Source organism: Aythya fuligula, chromosome 1 (assembly GCF_009819795.1).
Source record: "Aythya fuligula isolate bAytFul2 chromosome 1, bAytFul2.pri, whole genome shotgun sequence".
In the NCBI taxonomy this organism is placed as follows: domain Eukaryota; kingdom Metazoa; phylum Chordata; class Aves; order Anseriformes; family Anatidae; genus Aythya; species Aythya fuligula.
In genome coordinates, this window is record NC_045559.1 from 184895888 (window position 1) to 184918290 (window position 22403).

General features: G+C 42.4%; 1 protein-coding gene across 1 annotated transcript in view; it reads right to left on the reverse strand.

The window, feature by feature from the left end:
- The window catches only part of MTUS2 (microtubule associated scaffold protein 2), a 292552-nt gene that overhangs the window by 54000 nt on the left and 216149 nt on the right, over positions 1–22403 (reverse strand). The window contains exons 7-8 of the mRNA XM_032208295.1: positions 18253–18351; positions 12922–13130 (exon numbers count right to left, since the gene is read on the reverse strand). Coding sequence (XP_032064186.1) covers positions 12922–13130; positions 18253–18351 — 308 coding nt within the window. The remainder of the gene's footprint in view (positions 1–12921; positions 13131–18252; positions 18352–22403) is intronic.

The window sequence follows — 22403 nt, forward strand, 5'->3', positions numbered from 1 at the left end:
TCAGATAATTTTTATAACTCATTTTGAAAATGCATTTTATATGCTAATTTCTCTGTCTCCAGCATCTGTGTACTTATAGCTGTTTTAAAGAGGAAATCATAATAAACACTTCTCAAATCACTACTAAAAATCAACCAACCAACCAACCAAGAAACCGTCAACAAACACCATCTTCTGAAATTATTTCTGTTGTGTGTGAAATGTGGTTGTAGGAAGCAGCATTTGAAAAGCTGTTCTGCATGGAAACCTCATCTTAATATCTACCCTAAAAAAGCTTCTGACCTTAAAATCGGTACCTCCCCTCCAGTAAACACATCTGGATATTCCTGTTGCCAATATGCTTTGTAGAATTTAAGGATAAAAAGATGATTTAATCAAATAACATGATCTTTGTATTTCAGGGCACTGTATTTTACACAGTTACCATTCTGCAGCTGTAGTTGGTGAAAGCATCCCTTCTACAAAGGCACCTGGCAGTAAACCACAAACATAAAGATGTGGAGTGGCTTCTAGTTCATGGAGCGGTTAGTTCCAATAACTGATCGCCTCTATGGGCAAAACTGTCTGCCTTCCTTCCTTCACATGTTGGAGGTGTACAGCTTCTGCTTCCAGCCGTGGTTCTGATAAAGAAACCACTTTTTTTCCTCTGCTGGAGGAAAGAGCCCTCTGGTTTGCAGTAGTACCTTTTTATGAAGACACTTCTGCATGGGATTTAAGCCACTTTGTCCTTTTTCACCCACAAAATCAATTGTGCTCTGCAGTCTCTCACAGCAAAGGATTTTTTCCAGCCCTCTCATCTGCCGATTCGTCTTTTCTGTTTCCTCCTCCCTTTTTCATTGTTTCCTGAAGAAGTGTGGGTATTGATGCTAAATATTATACTATCAATCTCCATAGTGCTGAATGTGCAGGTGATATCACACTCTTACTTCTGTTTGCTAGGTCTCTCCTTATTCACCCAAAGGTCTTGACCACTTTCTTAACACTTTCACAGTAGGAATTCATTTGTTTTCCTCTGACACCAGAAACCCTAACTACTCCTGCAGTTACTGCTTTCCAGTTGACACCCATGCCACAGGTCTGTAGGCATGACCTGTATTTTGTGTTTGCATTTATCCATTAAATTTTGGTTGCATTATGATGCATTTCATTTAAATAGTCCAAATCACTCCATACTACTGCCATGTCCAAATAACCTCTCTGAGCCAGGCTCTCCCTGCAGTTGTCCTGTCTCAGGATGATGTGGATGAAGGGATAAAGTCCTGGGTTTTGTTTTGCACAGAGGTGAGTCAGGATCATACAGAAAGAAAACTCCAGGCAGAGTTGGTTTCAGCCTGGGTTTGCTTTGTCACTCACCAAGAAGGAATTGATGGGAATACAAGTATGCCATTTTAATTAATCAAAAGAGTAGCTAGCTTGCAATCTGTGAGTCAAATACGTGGCTACCTATCTGCTAAAATTTGTAACCACAGTCCATGTGGGATGCAATGGGGATATGAAATTGCACCTGCAAAATTAAAGATCAAATCAGTTTCACTAATAAAGAAAGCGCTCCTTTTCTGACACCATATCTGTACAAAATCTTTTTGAGATGTGGCACATAGTCTTGAAGGGCTTCAAGTTGGGAATTGTACTTATAGTCTGCCCAGATTTTTGAGCCTTAGTTTACATTGAAGCAACCTCACATCTGCCAGGAATTTTCAGCAACAAGGAAAATTCCACTTCGCTGCTGCACAGTCCCTGTAGTGCATCAGCACAAAATGTGTCTGCTGATGGATCTACAGAAGAAGACTTATGATATTTACACTCTCAGCTCCTGGGACTGCAGCAGTAATTTTGGAGAGACAGAGAATTAAATCAGCAGAAGTTCCTAACTTAGGAATATGCAGTGGTGAGGGAAGACAGTAAATAATTTCTGAAGTCTTTCTGCAAATGACATTTAAAAATACCTTTGAGGGGAGGTGAGAGAAGACAGAACATTTTTTAATACATAGACCTAGTAACTTCCAATGCTTTGTTTTAACTAAAGACAGGTGAAATTCTGTTTTGCATGCAACAGCAAGTCCATGGGAGAGAACTTCAAACATTATAAACATAATGCGTGGCACCTACACAAATATATGGCATATACTCAACTGTTCCATGTTTATTTTAAAATTAATCACAATCATGTGTTTAGCCACTGCTTTGAGTATGCTATGTTCCTTTACAGGGAATTTACCTGATGCTGTTCAAGAAGCATTTGGACAATGCTTTTAGGTAAATAGTTTAACTCTTAGGTTGATCTCAGCCCTCAGCCTCCTGTCTTATTTTAGCAGTAGTACTCAGTCTATGCAATTACACAACATAGCTCTTGTTTATGCCTCTCCAAACAGAATTCTCTACACTATACATACCTTTATATACCGAGGTCCCTTTTCACAATGTACTAAGCAATCATAAAAAGGCAGAAATGTAGCTTCTTGTTCCCTTGTAGATGAGATCAGAGTTGGATAATAAGAATAGTTGTACAGCCTGCTTGCCCTGGAGGGAGCCATCAGCCCAGGGATGCTGCCCAGAACATGTACTGCTGCTCAAACCTGCAGCATGTACTGTTCTGTAGGGTACATCGCCGAGGACAGGCCCACAGCGTGGTGGAACGTCACTGGTCTGGGGTAAGTGAAGACAAGCAGTGGAATATCCCTGTCTGTAGGATGGAAACTGTGCTCCTTGTGCTCTCTTCTAGAGCTCATACTGTCAGGCACCACTGCCCGAAGCCCTATCCCTGCATGCCCACTGAAAACTCATGTCTTCCCAGAAAACATTTGAGGCAGCAGAGCAGACTGTAGGTGTGTGCCTTCTGGTTGTGTATCTGTGCCCAGGTACACAAACACATCTATCTTTCCACACAGATCCCAGAATAAACTGGACATGTGTTGATCTCTAAGACTTGGTCATCTTGACTGCCCAGTTTTTATTGGGCTATGGCTTATTTAGATGCTAAGCACTTCAGGGCCAGAACATCATCCTTCTACCAGCTTTGTTGCCCTCTTCTGCATGCATTCAGGTAGCTTAACATCCTTTTTACCCAGAACTGCACACAGTACTCCAGGTGAGGCCTCACCAACACTACAGTGAGGAATCATCCTTTTGACTGTCTGGCTGTGTTGTGCTCAATGCACTCAAAATGTGGTTTGCCCAGGGCACACTGCTGGCTCACACTGAGCCTGCTGCCACCAGCACCCCCAGGTCCCCTCCTGCCGAGCTGCTCCCCAGCCTCGTCCCCCAGCCTGTGCCTGTGCCTGTGCCTGGCACTGCTCTGTCCCAGGTGCAGCACCCAACCCACAATTTCCCTTGTTTAACTTCATGCCAGTAATGCTTGTCCAGTGCTCCAAGGTATCCAGATCCCTCCACGAGGCCCCTCATCCCTCCAGAGAGGGACAGCACCTCCCAGTTTAATATAATCAATGAACTGGCTAAGGAAGCTTTCCTCTCCTGCATCCAGATCAGTGGTAAAAGAACTGAACAGGACCAGCCCAAGAAGAGAGCTTTAGGGAGCACCACGAGTGACCAGCTGCCGGCCAGGTGTAGCCCACTCACCACATCTCTTTGAGCTCTGCCACCCAGGCAGCTCATCACCCAGCATAGCATGAACCTGTCCATCTCACAGCTGGACAGTTTGTCCAGACAGATGCTGCAATGGATGGCATTGAAGGCCTTGCTAAAACACAGAAATCTTACATTCACTGCCTTCCCTTCATTTCTTGCACATGCAGCATTGCTATAGAAGGAGATCAAATAAATAAGGCAGGACTTTCCCTTCATGAGCCCATGATGAACTGTGATGGCCAAAACCAAATCAAGGCAGATAGCTGGTTTAGCTGATATTTGTTACAGATAATAAATCATTCCTCTTTACAGTAGGCTGTAAAAACAGTAATGTCACATAAACAAACTATGTATTACACTGCCCATTATTGCCATTATTATGATGCCTATATACGTAATCATTAGACATCCGAATAAATGGAGCCATGCCTCATCAACACTGAGATAATATAAAGCCACTGAACAAAACCTTCTCTGCCTCAGGTCTAAAAATACAAGCAGGGAGAAGGTAGAGGAGACAATGCTGCTGTGCAGCACCCAAGGGCTGGTGAACGTGTCCACCCAAAGCAATCCCTGTTGGGAGCAGAGCCAGACAGAAAGAAAAAGCACAAAGATAATACAATCCATATGTGTATGATGGTACATGGCCCTACCCACACCTTCTTTTTTTCAGTGTGTGTAGCTGGTCTCCTATCTGAGGGCAGGAGACTCCCTAGGATGCTACTCAGAACAGCTCCAAGCAAGGTGCAGCACCAGGCTTAACTCTCTGGTGGTGCCAGAGGTTGTCCCCTTGGGTGACAGGACCAGGAAGGTCCCAGAGGGGACCCTGAGAATAAACAGCACATAAATAGGTGTCAGGTAACTTGGTGGTCACTGCTTCTTCTGGGTGAGTAACGTGGTATTTGCTCCCTCTCGAGGCTGACTGTCACCTCCCCTAGGCTTCTGTTCAAAAACTTGGTTTTGAAATTACTTTTGAAAGGTTAATGGGGGCACAGCCTGCCATTTCACAGCAGCTTTACAGGCTGACATTTGGTCCCATCACACACTGAAATCTTCTGAATACGTGCATAAAACAAGAGCTGTGCTAGAATGTTCACCTCTGAAGGGAGGCTCAGCTTTTTTACTCCTGAAGAGAGGATGGGATCCCTCCTACCTAAGCAGTCTCCTCCATAATGCTAATAAGAGTTATGGATTCTTTAGCAGCTCTTCTTTAGTGGAAATTTTGTCCAGCCCCACCAAAATCCCTGAAAAGTATCTACAGACCTTCAGTTGCTAAATGTTTCTGTATATATGCGAATTTTGCACTTATTGATCTATAACCAATTAAAAAGTCTTTGCTCTGCCACATTCTTACTTGAAATCTTGATACGGTGTCTGTGGAGATCAACCAATGAACCAGCCAAAGGAAATGAAAAAAAAGGCAACACCAAAACCAAATCCACAAACAATAATGTTAATACATGAATGCATTAATGTTAATACATTCTGACACAAAGTGCTGATTCAAAGGTGTCAAAGTCTACAGATGCCAGAATCATTGACTATTGTCTTTATTTTTATTTATTTATTTTTATTCTGATGAAACAGGAAAAAATCCTTTGGATGATTTTGGTTTTGACAGCTTGAAGCAACAGCTCCAACAAAGCCTGACCAGCTTCCTACTGGATTGCCTTGGATGGACAACAATGCCTCAGGGCTTTTCTCTGAAACATAAGCCTGATAAGCACAAGCACCCCTGGACTACTGATGGAGCTGAGTGGCTGTGGTGCTAGGACCAAGCAGGAGAGAGATCCTCATATTGTCCTCAGACCCAGAAAAAAACAAACACACACACACACAAAGATAATAAGCTCCCTGTTATGAAACAAAGGCCAAGCCTAAAAAAGAGTTTGGAAAGTGATCAGGTGCTGTGACTCATGGTGTCCGTGTAACCTCAGCTGATGGTACAAGCATCATTTCTTGCAGACAGGATCCTTGACTAAGAATAGACCCTCCAGTGTGAAGTGGAAAAGCAACTACGAATCTCAGAGAATGAAATTTTGACTGGCTGTGAAAGAGGTATTTAAAATGCATGGGGTTTATGACAGAGACACGCTTCCACTGACTTCTTTGCTAAACTTAACAAGGTGAAAACATTGCGATTTGGGTTTAGCTCTGCCTCCTGCGTGAGCAAAGGCTGCATTACCACTGAAGCCTATTATTCACCATTGCTGTTCACATAACTCCTACTGTACTGCTACATCTCTGAAGCCCACCAGAAGCCAACCACCCTACCTGGAGGCTGCTGTGTTCACAAGATCCACTCTTGACCCTCATTCTGTTCTTTTCCTCTGCATGCAATATAAGATCAAGGCTGTCAAAGATGGCTCTTTACATGGAGATCACTAATATAGTCATAATGGAAAATAAGTTCACCTTTATCTGATGCTTGGCACCCAGCTTAAATGCATTTCTCTTTGAGGACAACATGTAGATAGGGAGATCTTTAATTTTTAATAGAGATTTAAATCCTCTTCAATGGGAGCATTAGAATGATTGGGGCTATTTCATCTTTTACTTTGAAATTCAGAATAGCTACCTATCACTAAGAAAATGCTTCTCCAGCCAAGGCATACAAACATAGTCTAATTGTAGGTTATCTCAAAACAAGGCTCACTGTTCAAACGCCAATGACCTGTTGTGTTAGAAGCAAAATTGGTTGTACCACATATAAGCTGCTCAGCAGTTCTTGCCATTGTCTCCAAACCAGTAATTTGGGCTAGCATGTCAAGTATTTATCTCAGGATGATCTGGAAATTGTTTATTTTCACATCTGTCTCTGAGAGAGAGTTCAAGGAAAAAATACTTCTATTTTGTGCCTAGTGGTGTCACAGTGGTAAAAACCTAGCCCTTGTCAGAAGCACTGACTTTCTGGCTTTCAGGGGTAACAATTTCCGAACATTTGCAAAATATGTTAGAATTTGACCCAAAACTAATCCTTAGAAAAGTGCCATTCCTCTTCTCCCTCACTACTATTACAGTTTGGATGGATTTCCTCTATTGATCAAGTTCGTTTTTTCCTGGCTTCTGCTGGAGGCAGTCAGAATAACTCAATCTTTTCATTCTGTGTCCCAGAAAAAAAAAAAAAAATCCATTTTGGATTCACACAACTCTAACAGCTTAGGGATATAAATCAAAAACATTTTATTGTAAGACAAACAGAATACTTTGTTTACTTGGGAGAAAAAAAAAAATTAGAAAGAAGCTTTGTCTTCATTTAAGGCTTTCTAAACTGATTTTATGTAGAAATGCACAAGATTTGGTATTAAGGGCAGTGGAAAGGTAAGATGCTGCAGGAATAGAAATCTTAAAGAAGATGAATATGCTTCCCCTCCTCATCCCTTGGCTAACTGGATGATGCTCCTGCCCTGACACAGAGTCTGTAGGAAAATCATTCCATTCAGGCTGTCCACCTTTGTGCCAGAGCCTGTCCCTCATTTTCTGCTTGCACAGCACTCGCCCATGCTCAGTGCTCTGCTGCTGGGACCGCAGAGCTGGAGGCTTGCCGCACTGCACCCTCCGGGTCTGCCAGCAAAACCCCAGATCTCCCCTAGCACAGGATCTAAGAGGTGTTTTAATTTCCCTGTGGCCAGCTGCTAAATGGGGACACCAGGGAACTGCCGTCGCATGAGGGCAGTGTGGAGAAAAAAAAATAAATATTTGTGAAGCACTCCAAAAATGGGGTGCAACAACTAAAGGACAGCATATGAGGAAAATCATCACTCCACAGTTGGTACAGAGGGTGGTATGGGTAACAAATGAGTCCTCAGGCTGCATAAGTTGTTGATACCCCATCCCTGGAGGTGCTCAAGGCCAGGCTGGATGGGGCTTTGGGCAACCTGGTGTGGTGGGAGGTGTCCCTGCCCATGGCAGGGGGTTGGAACTGGGTGGGCTTTAAGGCCCCTTCAAACCCAAACCGTTCTATGATTCTATGATAATGAACAAATAGGATAAGCAAAGTCAGAAACAAGTTCTGCTGTACCTATTTGTAAGGCAGAGTGGGAGGGCTGTGCTGCACCCCATGCAACAGACTCACCCCATGGAGGAGCCCTCCACCACCCTGGATACCCAGGGTACCGTGTTTTGGATGCAGGCATGTACCCAGGGAAGGGGTGTGAGCTGGCTGGAGTGGAGAATAGGATGGGGAATATTAGGTACTGTGAGAAAACAGAAAAAAATGTCCTGCTGAGGGCTCCCAGGCTGGCAGTGAGCAAGCCGGGAGTGGGCCTTGGCAGTGTGTTCTCCCTTTTCCTACGTTTTATCTGTGTGCTCCTGGATTGTAAAGAGTCCATGGCAAGACTTCTTCCACAATGTGGACTCACTTGCACAAGCTCTTTCATCATTTAAAATGCAGCAATTGGATAATCTCTGCCTCTGAGGTGTTCCCCCTCCCCCTGGTCTGGCTGGATTTCCCTGCTCCAGGCTTGTTCCTTATAGATAGATGGCTGAGGAATAGAGAACTGGGCAACTGATAAAAGAAGAGGCAGAAACCTGCTGTGCCAACCATGCCTTAATACCATGGTTTTCTAAGATCCAGTCTTGTGGGTCAAGGAGTAGGAGTGAGTAACTCACCCCCAGAGAAGCAGCAGTGGGCTGCAAGAGCAACGGCATTTGGAGGGGCAGGAAGGGAGCGCAGCAAGCTCATCCCCCTGCCTCAACAGAGCAGGTACAGAGTTTTAAAATGCTAAAAGCTGATGCCCAAGCAAGCCCAGCTGGAAGCTCATACCACCCCACGCACAGGCACCAACCTCCGGCACCACAGTCTCAAAGGGTTCATTTAGATAAGACATGAAATGCTGCTATCCTATCACTGCAAAGAGCTTTTCACTAGTGGACACAGGTGTCTTGGGGCAGGTGGAGCTGGGGACAGACCAGAATTATTGCTTGCCAACTTCCTAGCCAAGCCAGCAGCAAGCCTCAGATGACTGTGGATATCCTACACTGCTCCAGGACAGCATGGCCTGCTCGGCTTGTCCCCTGCAAAACAGAAGGAAAAAAGTGCAGGGAAGCTCTTGGCTTCTCCCTCTGCCCTCAGTGGCTTTTTCACAGACACTGCTATGACAACTAGTGCAGATTTTGGTTTTGGGGTAGCAGAATGTGTTTCCTTGGGAAGTGATGGGGTAGTTACATGACTCTGGTTGGTGTATTGTCTATTCACAGGACAGAAACATCACTCTTAAAAATACACATATTTGAATGGGCAAAAAACTTTTCCTTGTCCTTCCTAGGACTAGGACCAGTGTCCTAGTGTACCAGAGATATGAAATCGGTTTTTTTTTTTTTTTTTTTTTTTTTTCCTCACCTGTTTATGTCCAGAAGGATTTAACCTCCAGGATCTGTCACTTTGGGCTACTCTCCTTTAGGTGGCACTGTTACCACTTCCAAGAGGGATAGCTGCTGGGCGTGCTGCTGAACAGGGCTGAAGCTGGGCCAGGACCTTCATTATCACTGGGCTAATAATGAGCCAGAGCAGGTCAGGAGGGACCCAAGACAGCAGGGCTGCTCGTGATACTTGCTCTGAAGAGTCTTCATGGTATCACTTCAGTTCCCACCAGGCAGTTTTCACTTTGGAGTATCTCTCACAGCATAAACTCAGCGTACGCCTCTTCAAATTAAGTTTGAAGTAGTTCTCAAAGTCAACAAGGAGTTATGTGTGCATATCTGAGGACCTGAACTAATTATTCTTCTAATTAAGTAATAGTTAAAAACAGCTGTCCGTAGGCACTGCAATCATTACTTTTCATAGATAGCTGAATGCCTGTGTCAGAACCACTTCTTTCATTTTTTTGTCCACTGCCTGAGTCACCATCTGCTTTGATTGCCCAGGCTTTTCCCCAGAATAGTAAATTGGTCTCGCTGACATTTAATGGATCTGTATGAAGTTCTGCTACACGCTGTGCACTCCTCTATGCCCATTAAATTAATCTCGTCTGTTAAATTTTCAATTGAGAAGGAGAGATGGTTAGAGGATACAATTCAGCGTGGTCTGGAAGAGCCGGAAAACAATCCAACAAAATCGAGGCAAAATGGTCAGGCAACCTTGAGGGTGCTACAGCAAGTGCTGAAAATTGGGAAGTGCTCAAAGAAACTGCCAGTGTGGCCCAACACTCTTTACTACATCTTGACACTCTGTCTTCCACAGCTAAAGATGTTTAGTGGACTTTGCAGACACTCATTTGGGGGCAAACTGTGGTGGCACCAGTAAGAGCAGATCAAATCCTGCATAAAAGTCTGCGCAAGGCTCCTTGCTTGCATCTGGAGGACTTTGCAAGGGCCACCTCTGTGCATGGGCACAGCTCAGTCCCTCTGACTGCACTGGGGAGCTGACATTGAGAAATCTTTTAAAGAACATTGGTGTTTCCCCCAGCTTTGGAGACAGAACAGAAACAGCATAAGCAAGACAAGACTATCACGGGCATGGGGACATCCCTACCTGTGTGCAAAACACCAGTCCTCGGGTGGGCTTTTAAGACTCAGTCCAGTCCTCATGGCCTGGGAGAGGACTTTCCAACAGAAATTAACCTCCAATACAGAGAATAGCATCTGTTTTAGAGATTTTTGTGTGGCGCAAGGAGACAGAGACATACCAAGATCAGGCTATAGGTGACTTTCAGCCCAAGAAGGTTCCCTAGCACTGAAGTAGGATTGGGCCCTCTGTTTACTTAGCAGTACAGAGCTGTCACTTGAACAAACCAACCCCAAACTTCTCTGGAGTAAGGCCCCACCTCATTCCTGAATGCATGTTATCCCCTTGCCAAACTGCAGTCCTACTCAGACCTCAATCATTCTGCCTGTAGGCGTCTCAGAAACAAACACACACAATTTTTATTATTTTTATAATGGAAAAAAAAAAAAAAGTTTCTTTTTCCATGCTGCCCTAACTCAAAGCCAGCCAAAGATATTTTGTTCAAGTTTTCAGACAATAATGCCATCTCAGAAGATGTCTACAGATCATATTTTCGAATGCCACTCACAGACTTGGAAGCCTGTGTCTATGTTGCAAGGCAATGGACTGTGCAGTTATGCAATTACTTGAGTAGTCCCAGATCATCCCAACACAAGTACGCTCTCAAGCACTGAAATAAAAACAGAGCAGCCTTTAGGCTTCCCTGGAGCTCTCAACTGAGACGGGCAAGTACCTCAATTATGAATTCAGATCTTTGGTGCTGCTAATAGCCTTCTGGAAGTGCCCACTTGCCTCCTTTCCCTAAAAATGAAGCCTAAAGCACCTGTCCTCCTAATGTGGGTATCAGACCTAAGTGCCTAAAGAATAACAACCATTGGGCTTGTGTGTGCTCATCACCCATGGAAGCTGGGGTGTCTTTGACTAGAAGAGGTCCACGTTACACAGCTCCCAGCAGCCAGGGCGGCTCCTCTGGGGCTGGATCAAGTGCCCTGCATTGCACCGGACAGTGAAGTGCAGATGTATGTATAAACCATATATATACCCCATATATATACTCCAGGATGGCCAGGCAAGCCCAAAAAAGACTGATGTGTGGGCTGAACAAGTAAGCAAGTCCAACAGTAGGTTTGGAAAAAATCTACATCTCATTCTTCCCAAGCTTGAAGGTGCTTATTTTTCATAGGTATCTCTTTTTTGTTGTTTTGTTTTTGTTTTTGTTTTTAAAATAAATTTATTATTACTATTTTTTTAAACCTCCAAGACCCCCAATGTACTGCTCTTCACAGTAATGCTGCACTCAGAGCAGTATTACTGTGAAGCCCCAGCTGGCCTGGTTCTGATAGTGCAGAGGAGCTGGGGAGACGAGGCACAGCTCTGTCTGGCCAGGACTTGGAGAGGACTCTATTAAATAAAGTCCCCGGACACAGTCACTTGAGAAGGCATTCTCAGGACAGATCTAACACACTCCAACAGGATGAGCCTGAAAACTCAGCTGCAGCAGCTGTTCTCATTTAAAACACATCCAGAGGAGACGAAAGAGATATGCCCAAACTTTCAGAATTCCTTCAGCAAAGTGTGAATGATGCATGAGATGAAAAATCTCTCCCCAGTGGACAATGCACAGACAAAGCCATGCAGACACGGCTGTGTCCTTTCATTCATTTATTTATTTATTTTTATTATTTATTATTTTATTTTCCTCTGCTTTAATCAAGGACACTCCACAGTCAGCTGGAAAAAAAAAAAAAAAAAAAAAAAAAGGCTCTACAAATGCCCATCGGGCCCAGAAATGTCAAGACTAAAGAAAAATAGAGGGGAAAAAAATCCCTTGAGAAGGTATGTAAAATATTTAGAACTTTTTTAAAATCCTGTTTTTTTTTTTTTTCAGTTCAGTCAAGCTCCCCCCAGCAAGGTCAGCTCCTACTTAGGGAAAAGTGTGAACCATGGTATTTGTTCAAAGGTAATATTTCCCACTAATATAATACAATACAAAACAGAAACAAAACTGAATAAAGTGGTTCAGAATTTACGAAGACTGAAGCTCAGGTTTTTTTTTTTTTTTTTCTTCTCTCCTTACATAATATTGTAAGTTTACTTGTTTCTTCCAAAAGTAGGCAAAGAGTCAATCAAGGACATTATCAAAACCTTGGGTCCTACTGCTGGTGGTTATCTGCCAGTTGGGACAACTGCTTAACCTGAGGTGGTACCGAATAGATGGGCATCAGGTGAACCAGGTCCAGACTAAAATAAATAATACCTGTGATTCCTTCATAGTCACTGTGGCCATCTGTCAAACTTCACTCGTTCTTTCTTGGATTTAGTGAACAAATAAGCTTCTCTAGTTATTGACAACATTTTCTATACGTGCTAAATGTAGTCTCCTAAATACTGAAGTAATGCTACTCCTACTTTGGAAACCTTTGTAACAGTGACCATTCTGCCTGATCTGTGGTGAGCAGGAACAGTAGATAAGTACTTTGAGAAAGCAGATCTTTTCCTTCATCCATCGCTTTTTGTTGACTAAATGCATGGATTATTTTTGCATTTGTTTGCAAGTGTCAATATCTCAGTTACATCCCCTATTCCTGCTATAAATCGGGGACTGGGAATTTTAAGTTGCTATGTCTGCTGCATCCATAAAAACATCCTGAAAGTCCTTCATGCTTGTAACAAAGGCTTCAGTTGCAATTCTTGCTCTTCCAGGTTCCTGAACTTTTATTCTTAAATATATGGTATCAAATGTATCTCCCTCCTCATAGTAAAAATTGCAAAGAAATTACAGGCTTTGCTTCCAAGAACAGGATTTCAATGGCTATGAAATACATTCGGGCAAGTGACTGATGTAAAGCCAAAGTATCTTTACAATGTTAAAAAGTACCCGTTGCACCTACCTGCCTGAAAAAGTGCTGTGTTGTTATCGCGAAGACATCAAACCCACAGCTGGCCCTTTTAAGCTCATCTCGAATATTGCTTAATTGCCGGGACTGCTCATCGCACTTTTCCTTCAGTCTCTGGATGAACTGCTTTTCTGCTTCTCGACTCTCTCCTGGTTTAGGGGAGCATCCGTTCTTTGGGGTGGTTGACCTTTGCTTGGGATGTCCTACAAAAGAGAGAAGGAAGGATGATCAAGGTCAGTTACTTTACGGGTAAGGACATAATCTTTATGTGTATCTAAAGCCTTTGGGAATCAGTCCTGCAAAATAAAAACATCTGTAGCATTCACGCAGATGGGCAATGACTTCCAAAAAAAGAAAAAAAAAAGAAGAAGAAAAAAAAGTAAGAGCACAGCAAAATATGTTTTCCTAGAGGCTAAAGCTCAAAGCTTTTAAAGTCATTTCACCTCAGGATATGAGCCTGAAGGTCTGCTAAGAGTTGAGGAGAGTTCTCCTCATTGTGTCTTACTGAGAACTGAGGTTGTTAGAGTCAGGGTTCAGCTCACCCATGTTAGACATCTGCAGAAACCGAGGCTTGCCTCTTGATGTGTGATGCCAGATTCACCTCAAAGTCAATTCCAGAAAAGTGCACGTGTAGGTTGAGAGATTCACCTCATCCTACTGTGGATGTGGAAAGAACTCATATGACCTTTACACTCTACACTTGTTTTCTTTGGCCACTTGAACTCCAATTGTGGAGCAATCAGCTCTGCACTGACTCACCATCCATGAGGGCCAAACCCACAGATTCTTACCAAAGCCCTTGGTGCTTGAAAGAGGACCATGAAATAACAGTACTTGGGAGGCTCTGTATATGGGAAAGCAAATCTGGTAGCAAGAAAAAAGATAGGTTCTGACCTCACATAGGGATAGGGTGCCCCAGGAAGGTGCTAAAGCGAGCTTTGTCTTTCCTTTCTGTCTCTGGTGTAAGCTAGAGCCATAAAGAGGCCTGTGTGAAATTTTATCAGCATTTGGTAACTCAGTAAGGACACTGGCTATCTTATACCAGAAGGCCGTGCTCCTTTTAGCAAAATCAGAGCAGTCAAGGCAGCATGAGCTGAATTTGTACATTTTTGCATATCCATATTTGTCAGCAAATTCTGGGTACAGCCATTGTTTCAGTACCAAGCTACAGGTATGTTAGACTACAGGCAGAGACAATAAAATGTATAACTCAAACTTTACAGTCATGTCCTCTCTTTCTGGACTTGTCTACACTGAGAATGTAGCATTTTCTTTTGCTACCACACCTGGAATTGCTAGGGAAGATGACTAATTGAACAAAACCCCATAAAACCTTCACTTAGTGTAGCTGTCTTCATGGAGACACCAAGTGGTGGTAGGGATCACAGCACTGTGTGTGCTTGCTCTTGATAAACTGCTAGAGTGAAGTGAGATTTTTATCCTAAATTCATATCCTGCTTGAGATAACTATCCATTTCTCTGGAGGTTAATACCTGGTTATGAGGATGAAGCAAGAAAGGGCAGTGCTCTGGTGGCATCAGGTTGCTCAAGCCATTACTTGGCCATTGTATTTTGTCTTTATCTTAGCTTTCTGAGAAGCCTCCCCTGAAAACATTTAGGGTTAGCTGGGCAACACCTTTGCAAAGCTTACTCAGCCTTCTTACTACTCTCAGTTTCACATCAGCTGATGCTTTTTAACTCTTTCCTGAATACTGTTCAGGAATCTATGGTTCTCTTCCTTGGTTTCTCCCACTAGTCTCAAGCTTTTAACCCAGGAGCTAGAATCAGTAAGAAAAAGTGAGAAAATAGAGTCAGACACCTTGTTTTCAGGTGTTACTAGAGGTGCTTCATCACAGTAATGCCCCAAGAGTGTACTCCTACCATTTCTGATCTGTGCCCAGTTTACATGGAGCCACTGGGAGCATATCCTCCAACCTGCTCAACTATGTTCTTGCTCCAGTCTAAACTTACAGGGAGCCAGCCCCAGCAGAGATGCTCCCTCATGTCTTCAAGTATCTCATGCTGCTGCTGCTGCAAAGAGACACAGCTACAAAACAGACTTTAAAACTCTCTGTGCCCATGACCCATATTTGCAAAGAGGAATACCACGTTTTGCAACATGTCAAGATTCACTTCATGATGTTGCAAGACCCAAATAACACAATAGAGGGTGTCAAAGAGGACTTCCTGGCATTAAGAACCAGCAAAGTCATTGATCTCTATTTTCATGTCAATTTAAGCCTGTTCACTCTTTCTCCCTCCCTTCCTCCCTTCCTCCCTTCCTCTCTCTTTCTCTCTCTTTTTCTCTCTTTCTCTCTTTCAATCTCTGTTTCTCTTTTTCTCTCTTTCTCTGTTTTTTCTCTCCCTCTCTCTTTCTCTTTTTCCAAGAATGATATTTTCTTACAGATTCTTTCATTTTGGGCTTTCATTAGGGGCTGTCTATTTCATAAAGGGGCTCTTAACTTGACCATAGGTATTAGCGCAAAATAAGCCATTTGTAAAAACAACAGCCATAAATATCTGTCTTTTTAGTATAAAAATCTCTGTTTGTTTAGGCAGCATTGTGATGTTACAAGAGAAGCCACAGATAGGAGTGTAGGAGGAAGCCCTTGAAATCAGTCCAATTTTAATTAAAACAGGAACACAACAATGGGATAAAACCCATTGTTTTATTTTATATCTTTCTAGCTTTCCTGTTCAGTGGAAGATTTCAAGTGCATATCTCCATGTTGTCCTTGTCAGTATTATAAGCTGTCCTTTTAAATTAAACTGTGATATTCTCCTCAGGGATAAATCTGAATTTCTCAGTTCATTTGGGCCTGAAAAGCAGCTTACTAAGCTTATTCTACCACTGATGTTTCTCTTCTGTTGCTCTGCACAAAACAGGGTGTATGTTAATGATGCTGGCCCTGATCCTGAATGTCCTTTGTGCTGGTGGTGGGACCAGGGGAACAGATCCACTGTTCATTAAAATAACTGAATGCCTTTGATCTGCTTCAAAACTCCCAGGTCTTTTTTATTTACCTGAGCATTTGAATTAAGGTGTCATAACAGGTAGACAGTCATAATTAACTCAGTCCATGAGGACTTATGTGGGGCATGCAATTTATTTGCCTCTCCGTTGTCCAACTTGCAAAATTTTGGTAAGGAAAGAATATTACTTTGAGAGTATTGGTGAGTTTTGATGTCACTGCAGCATGACAGATATCAGACTAGATGTTACGTTCCTGCAACGGAGAGGAGGGAGACCATCTGCATCTGTGTACACCTGTGTCCATACACAGATATCAGGAATAGTATTGTATCAATAGATAAACTTAAGATCCTTACAAGACTGCATTTCAAAACTCCTTTGCTAGTCTAGGAGGACTGAACCAAATTAGATCCGAGGCTAAAAAAAAAAATAATCATATTCAATCCTTCTGTAACAGGGCTAGTAAGTCAGCCAAAAATAGTGCTGATGATCAGGAATTGCATATGAGCAGGCCAATATCAGGGTCAACAGTCTAGAAATGGCACTCAGAAATATTAGAACCTATTTCATGGCCACCTATAGCTGTGCTGGAGATGCCTGTGGAAGCCATTCCTGTCACAATGTATAAATGCTGCATGGATTAGTGACCCTGGTGGGGGAAGACTGCACTGCCCCTTAGCTTTTCCTACACTTGCTCTTTGTCCTGTTTAATGGTTTCTTTGATTATTTTGTGAAACTGTTGAATAGGTGAAAAGATTCTCTTTATTGCTTTGTTATTGCTGTTATCCAAAGAATGCTCAAGGCAGCTGTAAAGAAAATAAATGAACATGAGGTTTATTTTCTTATTTGATCCTTACAGTGCTAGAGAATTTTAGGCCAGAATTTCAGACAATCAAACTTACAAAATCCTAAATGAATCTGATGGAGAGAGGGCAGGTACTCAACCTCCCAGGTACCCAACTCCCATAAAAGTTTAATTTGAAGGTTTGATGCAAAAACATCATGAATAGGAAATGCCAAATCCTAAGCCTTAAAAATCAGTCAACCAATGGAAATTTCAGCTTCTTTAAAACCCAGCAAGTCCACCATACAAATATGCTTGTGTTTCATTTTGCTTTCTAATTCTAGTGGAAGCAAACCAGCTTTGCTGTAGCATGCTTCTACAGCCACAGTCAGTGCTGGTTCTTAAACTGGATTCCCACTGTTATAAACATTGGTGAGCTGCTAGTCTGGCACTCTCTGCAGTAATTTTTTTCTTTGAGTCTCTCTTAATGACCTCACCAGATCCAAAATAGCCTGAAAATTATACAGTTCAGAGGACAGCATCAAGTTCACCTTTCTCCCTAGCTCCCGAGTAAGGAAAATTTTGAGTCTTGTTGGTGTCTAGGAAGGTTAAATTTAAGTTTCCTTTTTTATTTTGTTGGTTGGGAAGTAGAATAGCCATTGAGTTCAGTAAAAATGAGGAGACTCTTGATGCAAGTTATAGGAGCTGAAGAGCTGCTTTACATGTTTTACTCTTTACTGTCAAATGAAGAAACATGGAGTTCTACTCCCCATATTTATTATTCAAGTATCACACTGATACATATATGATATTTAAATTATTTAAGTACAGTTGGAAAAATGATTTAATGGATTAGAAGAGAGCAAGCACAACAAAATAGTTGGTACTATTCACACTCATTTCAGAAACATTTAAAATCAGTCAAAAGGCCAGCCTTACAAAAGTCTTCAGGTCCCTTATATATTTCTTAATGTGCATAAGTAGACATAAATAGAAATAAGTTCTCTTCATTTTAGTACCTAAACAACAGCATTTTTTAGAAATACTATAGCCATGTGTTTGCATCTAATATTAAGGGGTAAATTGACAATGCCCCAATAGCAGTCTGGAGCTCATTTCTATAGATGATCTCTTTCCTAATTATGCATGGAAATAATGCATGAAATACATTGTTTCTGCACAACAGTGACAGTAGATTCAAAGAAAAACACTATCACTTCAAGTAATCGTTTGAGGTGTCTTTTGTTTCACTATGTCTGTTCTGTTTTTAAATAAGAAAATTATAGTGATACAAGAAATGTCCCTATGCCCTTAAACATGTAATAGCAGCAACTCTTTGTTTTGAAAGAGAGATGATTGCAAGGTGGCAACAAAGAAAACATAAAGCTATTCAGCTCATGCATTGCTATGAAAAAGCCTGCTGTACTCACAGCCAGCTCAATGAACCTTGGACATAATCAATCTTCACTCAACAATAGTAGGTCCCAGATTTCAGTGTATTAACTAGAGATGCAGAGTTGGCAACTTTAAATCTTCCCTGAAAGAGTGCTTTTGGGTTCATAAATACCTGGTGAATGGAGCTTGGTGGCTGTTACTGCTGATCGCTTAGGGGATGAGACAGCTGGTCTGCTAGCATCCTGATCTTTTTGTACTTCTTTCTTCACGCCTGTTTCAGAAAAAAAAAAAAGGTAGAAAGAAACCCATTTTTATAATTCAGTTTGTAATTGCAGAGAACTATTTCACTAAGATACATATCAGGATGGCAAAATACAAATATTTCACCAAAATACATACTGGCATTTGCACGGAGAAAATGATGCTACACGGTACTTCTGTGTTGGATGCCAACTTGTCACTTTTGCAAGCATGACTGTGTGCATGTGGCTGAGCTGACATGCACAGCAATGGAGAAAGGCAGAAGAAGGCCTTACAAACTACCTTGGTTCTTTGGCCATCTGCACAGTGATCCATTAAGGCACAAACAGCTACACAGATAGCCCATCCTAGCTGTTCTGGGCTCTGTGTCCCATCTCTAACCTTCTGTGCATCCTCAGCTGTTCTGGGCAGGAAGAGAAGTTGAGGTGAGACTGTGCAGAGCTGACTTCAGTCACCTGCCTCTTCTGCAGGGCACTGCTCTATCCACTTTTCACTAGAGGTCACCCTTCCCAGTTAGAAAGTGCCTTTCATAGAGATTAGCTTTGCCAAGAAGATCTCCTACAGGCAAGAGAAGAGCTCCTGCAGAGCCAGAAGCAGGCAGGAGGTGTCAGGGCTCTGCTGGATGCGGTGCCCCAGGCAGGAGGGTCAATGTCTGCAAAAGAACAGAGAGGTGCAACACACCCAGTGCACAAACCTAAAGCATGCTGTGCCAATGCAGGACACAACAGGACCACATGGTTGCCTTGCTGTCCACAAGGCTGAACCAGCACCTGGTCTGTGTTCACCTGTGACCCAAGCACGTGCCAGGCTGCCTGCCCTCCTTCTTCTCCTCTCTGTGACTCTCCAGATTACTCCTGACCTCTGCCTTTCTCCTTTCTCCTGCAGCCACTCATCCTTCCCACTGACAACATGATGCCCCAGGGCTGTCTTGGGTTACGATCTCCAGAAACTTTGTGCGAGCTTTTTCCTTTGCTTTTGCAGTGGGAGATTCCTTGGTTACAGGCTCAGGATGGTCTGTTGGTTGTTCAAGCTCTGCCGTCAGAGCAGCCACACAAGCTCAGCTTGCCCTTTCTGCCCACACAACTGCTACAAAAGTAGCTGTGGGGACTATGCTGAGTGTGTGAATGCAAAAACCCTGCCTTGCTGTTTTACCCATGGTGTGACTGTCACAGCCACAGGATTTCAAGCAGAAAACACTCCAAGGAATAAAGAATGAACATCAAGAAGAAGCTAATACCTGAGACATTAATGTATTTTCCTGTTTGCTTCCCATTTTCCCTTTTTAACAGTTAGTGCTTGTTGGGGGTTGCACAGTTTGCAGGACTGTGTGGCAGTCCCTGGATTAAGAGGAAGATCAAAGAGGTTGTTTTTTTTTTTTTTGTTGTTTGTTTGTTTGTTTTTCAAGAAGGAAAAATGTTTGCTTTATTAGCTTTCACATCTCTCACGAGTACCTTCACAGAAGTCTTGTAGGAAAATGACCCACTGAAGCTGAAGTATCTGAAGCAGGAAAAGAAAAACATATTTTCTTTGTGCTGTCTAAAGAAAACACCAGTCCAAAAACTAACAGTGTCTTGCATTTTGCTCAATACAAATGTGCGCTGGCTATTTCAATAGTGGAGAAAAGTGGTAATTTTATATGGGGATCATAACTTTCAGGGACACTTGCTGGATGACTAGCTTTCTCCCATCTGTAAAGCCACAGTTGGTCACAACTGCAGTATCAGGCTTATCTTTGATGCCTTGATAACCCTTCCACATCTGCCTGGGTCAGGACTTGCAAGCAGCGAGCTGCAGATGCAGCATTCGCCACGCACCACAAGCTGTGTGGTTCATGTTTTCTAGCACTGTCTCAGCATTTCCTTGTGGAGCATGCCTGGGAAGAGCACAGGTACAGAGACAAGCCCTGAGTCCAACTGTATTTACGAGAAGATGGCACAGGAGGAGGTCTAACACCCTCTCTGACTTCATCCCACCCTTAGCAGGCAAATCGCCCCATCAGTCATCACTAGCTGGTAAAGACTGAACTCTTCATACTTTGGTCCATCTCCTTTTTCTCTGCTGTTTCTAAATTGGAGATGTTGAGGCTGCAATTCTTGTTTGTGATGAATACTTTCTGCAGCAAAGTGACTGAGGACATAAATTTCCCACATCTGCCACCTGCTACACTGCACTTTACTACAGAGCAGGACATAAAACAAGCTTATGGTGCCATGTCATTACTAAGGACTGAGTGAAAGCAACATGAGATGGGAGCTGTGAGACAAAAACAGAGCTTGCTTTATAAGACATAGTTTATAAGGTTTTAGATTTGAGCATTACTTTTTCCAAGGCAGTAAGGTCTTGGTTTTATTGTGGTTTTCAGAATAAGAATATGGTGTGTAAATGGGCCATGCACCAAGATCCTCTGTAAATTTTCCTACAGCAAATGTCAAGCACATGCAGTGGTAGAATCATAGCAGAAGTATGTTTTCCTCATGTTTTCAGTGGTAACAAGGGGCATATAAATGCTTAACTACTTCTGGTTTTGAGAAGTTTTGAATGAGGAACACCTGGGGAATTAGTTCAGGCTCTTAACCTTAATCACAAAGCAAAGAAGAACAATTCCCTAATTAGAGCTCAGATAAAAACAAAACAAAACAAAACAAAACAAACAAACAAACAACAACAACAACAACAACACAGAGAAAAGCAGTAAAAAAGCCCTGAGAGCTCAATCACTCTGCAGAGTGCAATGTGAGGTGTGTGCATGGCCAGAGCCATGCATGGATGGTGGTGCCCGTCAGGGCCTGCTGCACAGGACAGATCAGCAGAGTGAGCCTCAAGCAGGTTGTGACAAAGAGGCAAGTAAATATCTTGGCAAGGATGGGAGAGAAGGATTAATAACAAAGGGGGTAAATGGAGATAACTGCCCTCTATCAGTTTGTAAGCTTATTTGGGTTTTCTTTCCCAAGCTGAAGCATCCTGCCTGTTGCTCTGTGACCCTCCTTAGCAGGGAGGGTTTTAGGAAGTGTGCAGAAGGCAAAAGACAGGACAGTCCCCAGGAGCAAAATGCTATTGCTCTGCTAAACTCACCACCCATGAGGAAATCTTAAGAAAAGAGATGTCCCTGGCATCAGACTTCAATTAAAACTTCAGCTGAAAGTTTTCCTAAAAACTGGGTTTGTTCTTTTCCTTTCTAACAACAGCTGTTAGCTTGTTGAAAGAGAAACATTCATAAACCACGTTGATTTCAAGACAAGTTCCTGCAGGAAAAATTAATTTCTAAATGATGAGAGTTTGGGTTCAGAATTTTTCATTTCCCAGAAATCTGGAATTTCAAGTTTAAAATAGTCTGCCCAAAGGCTTAAAAAAGGAGAGCGTTGGTGTGATGATCGACACGGCACTGTATTGCAGGGCATGGCACAGTGCGAGGTTGTGCAGTTTGAGCTCTTTACCTACAAGCGTCCAAGAAGTAACTCAAAGGTTATAATCCATGTAAAAAGTTTGATATTCCCCTGTCACTTAGGAAACAAGACAAATCTTTCGGTCATTACAATGGGCTTGAATGCATGGAAAGCCTTAAATAACGCTCTGATCATCATATTGCGTATGAAAAGTCAAAAGGTATAGTGCATACAATCAACATAATAGAAAATGCACAAAATACCAATTTGCACTGTTGCATTTTATGTTTACATAAAATACAATTAGTACACTGTGCACTGTTTGATTTAGATTTTATTTTTTAAAGTGTATTAATTCTGACCTAGAACATACTTTACTTCAAACTCTAACTATTGTTGCCTGCAGGCTGGAAATGTGGAACTCCAGTTAACTCTGTACTAAATGATAGTATAAATCTCTCAAAGTTTCCTCTCTTTTAAAAGCTATTCTTGCATGCAGAAATAGAAATTTCAGGCCATAAGGTAACTGTCAACATAAATACTTGCTGGTGTTTTCTATGGCTGTGATTACAAATGCATCCCAATGCACAGTTCTGTAAAGGTATTTGCATTTCCTAATTAACACACAGTCTGCTTCAAACCGAACAGAAGGCGCTAAGACAAAATCATTAGAAATAAA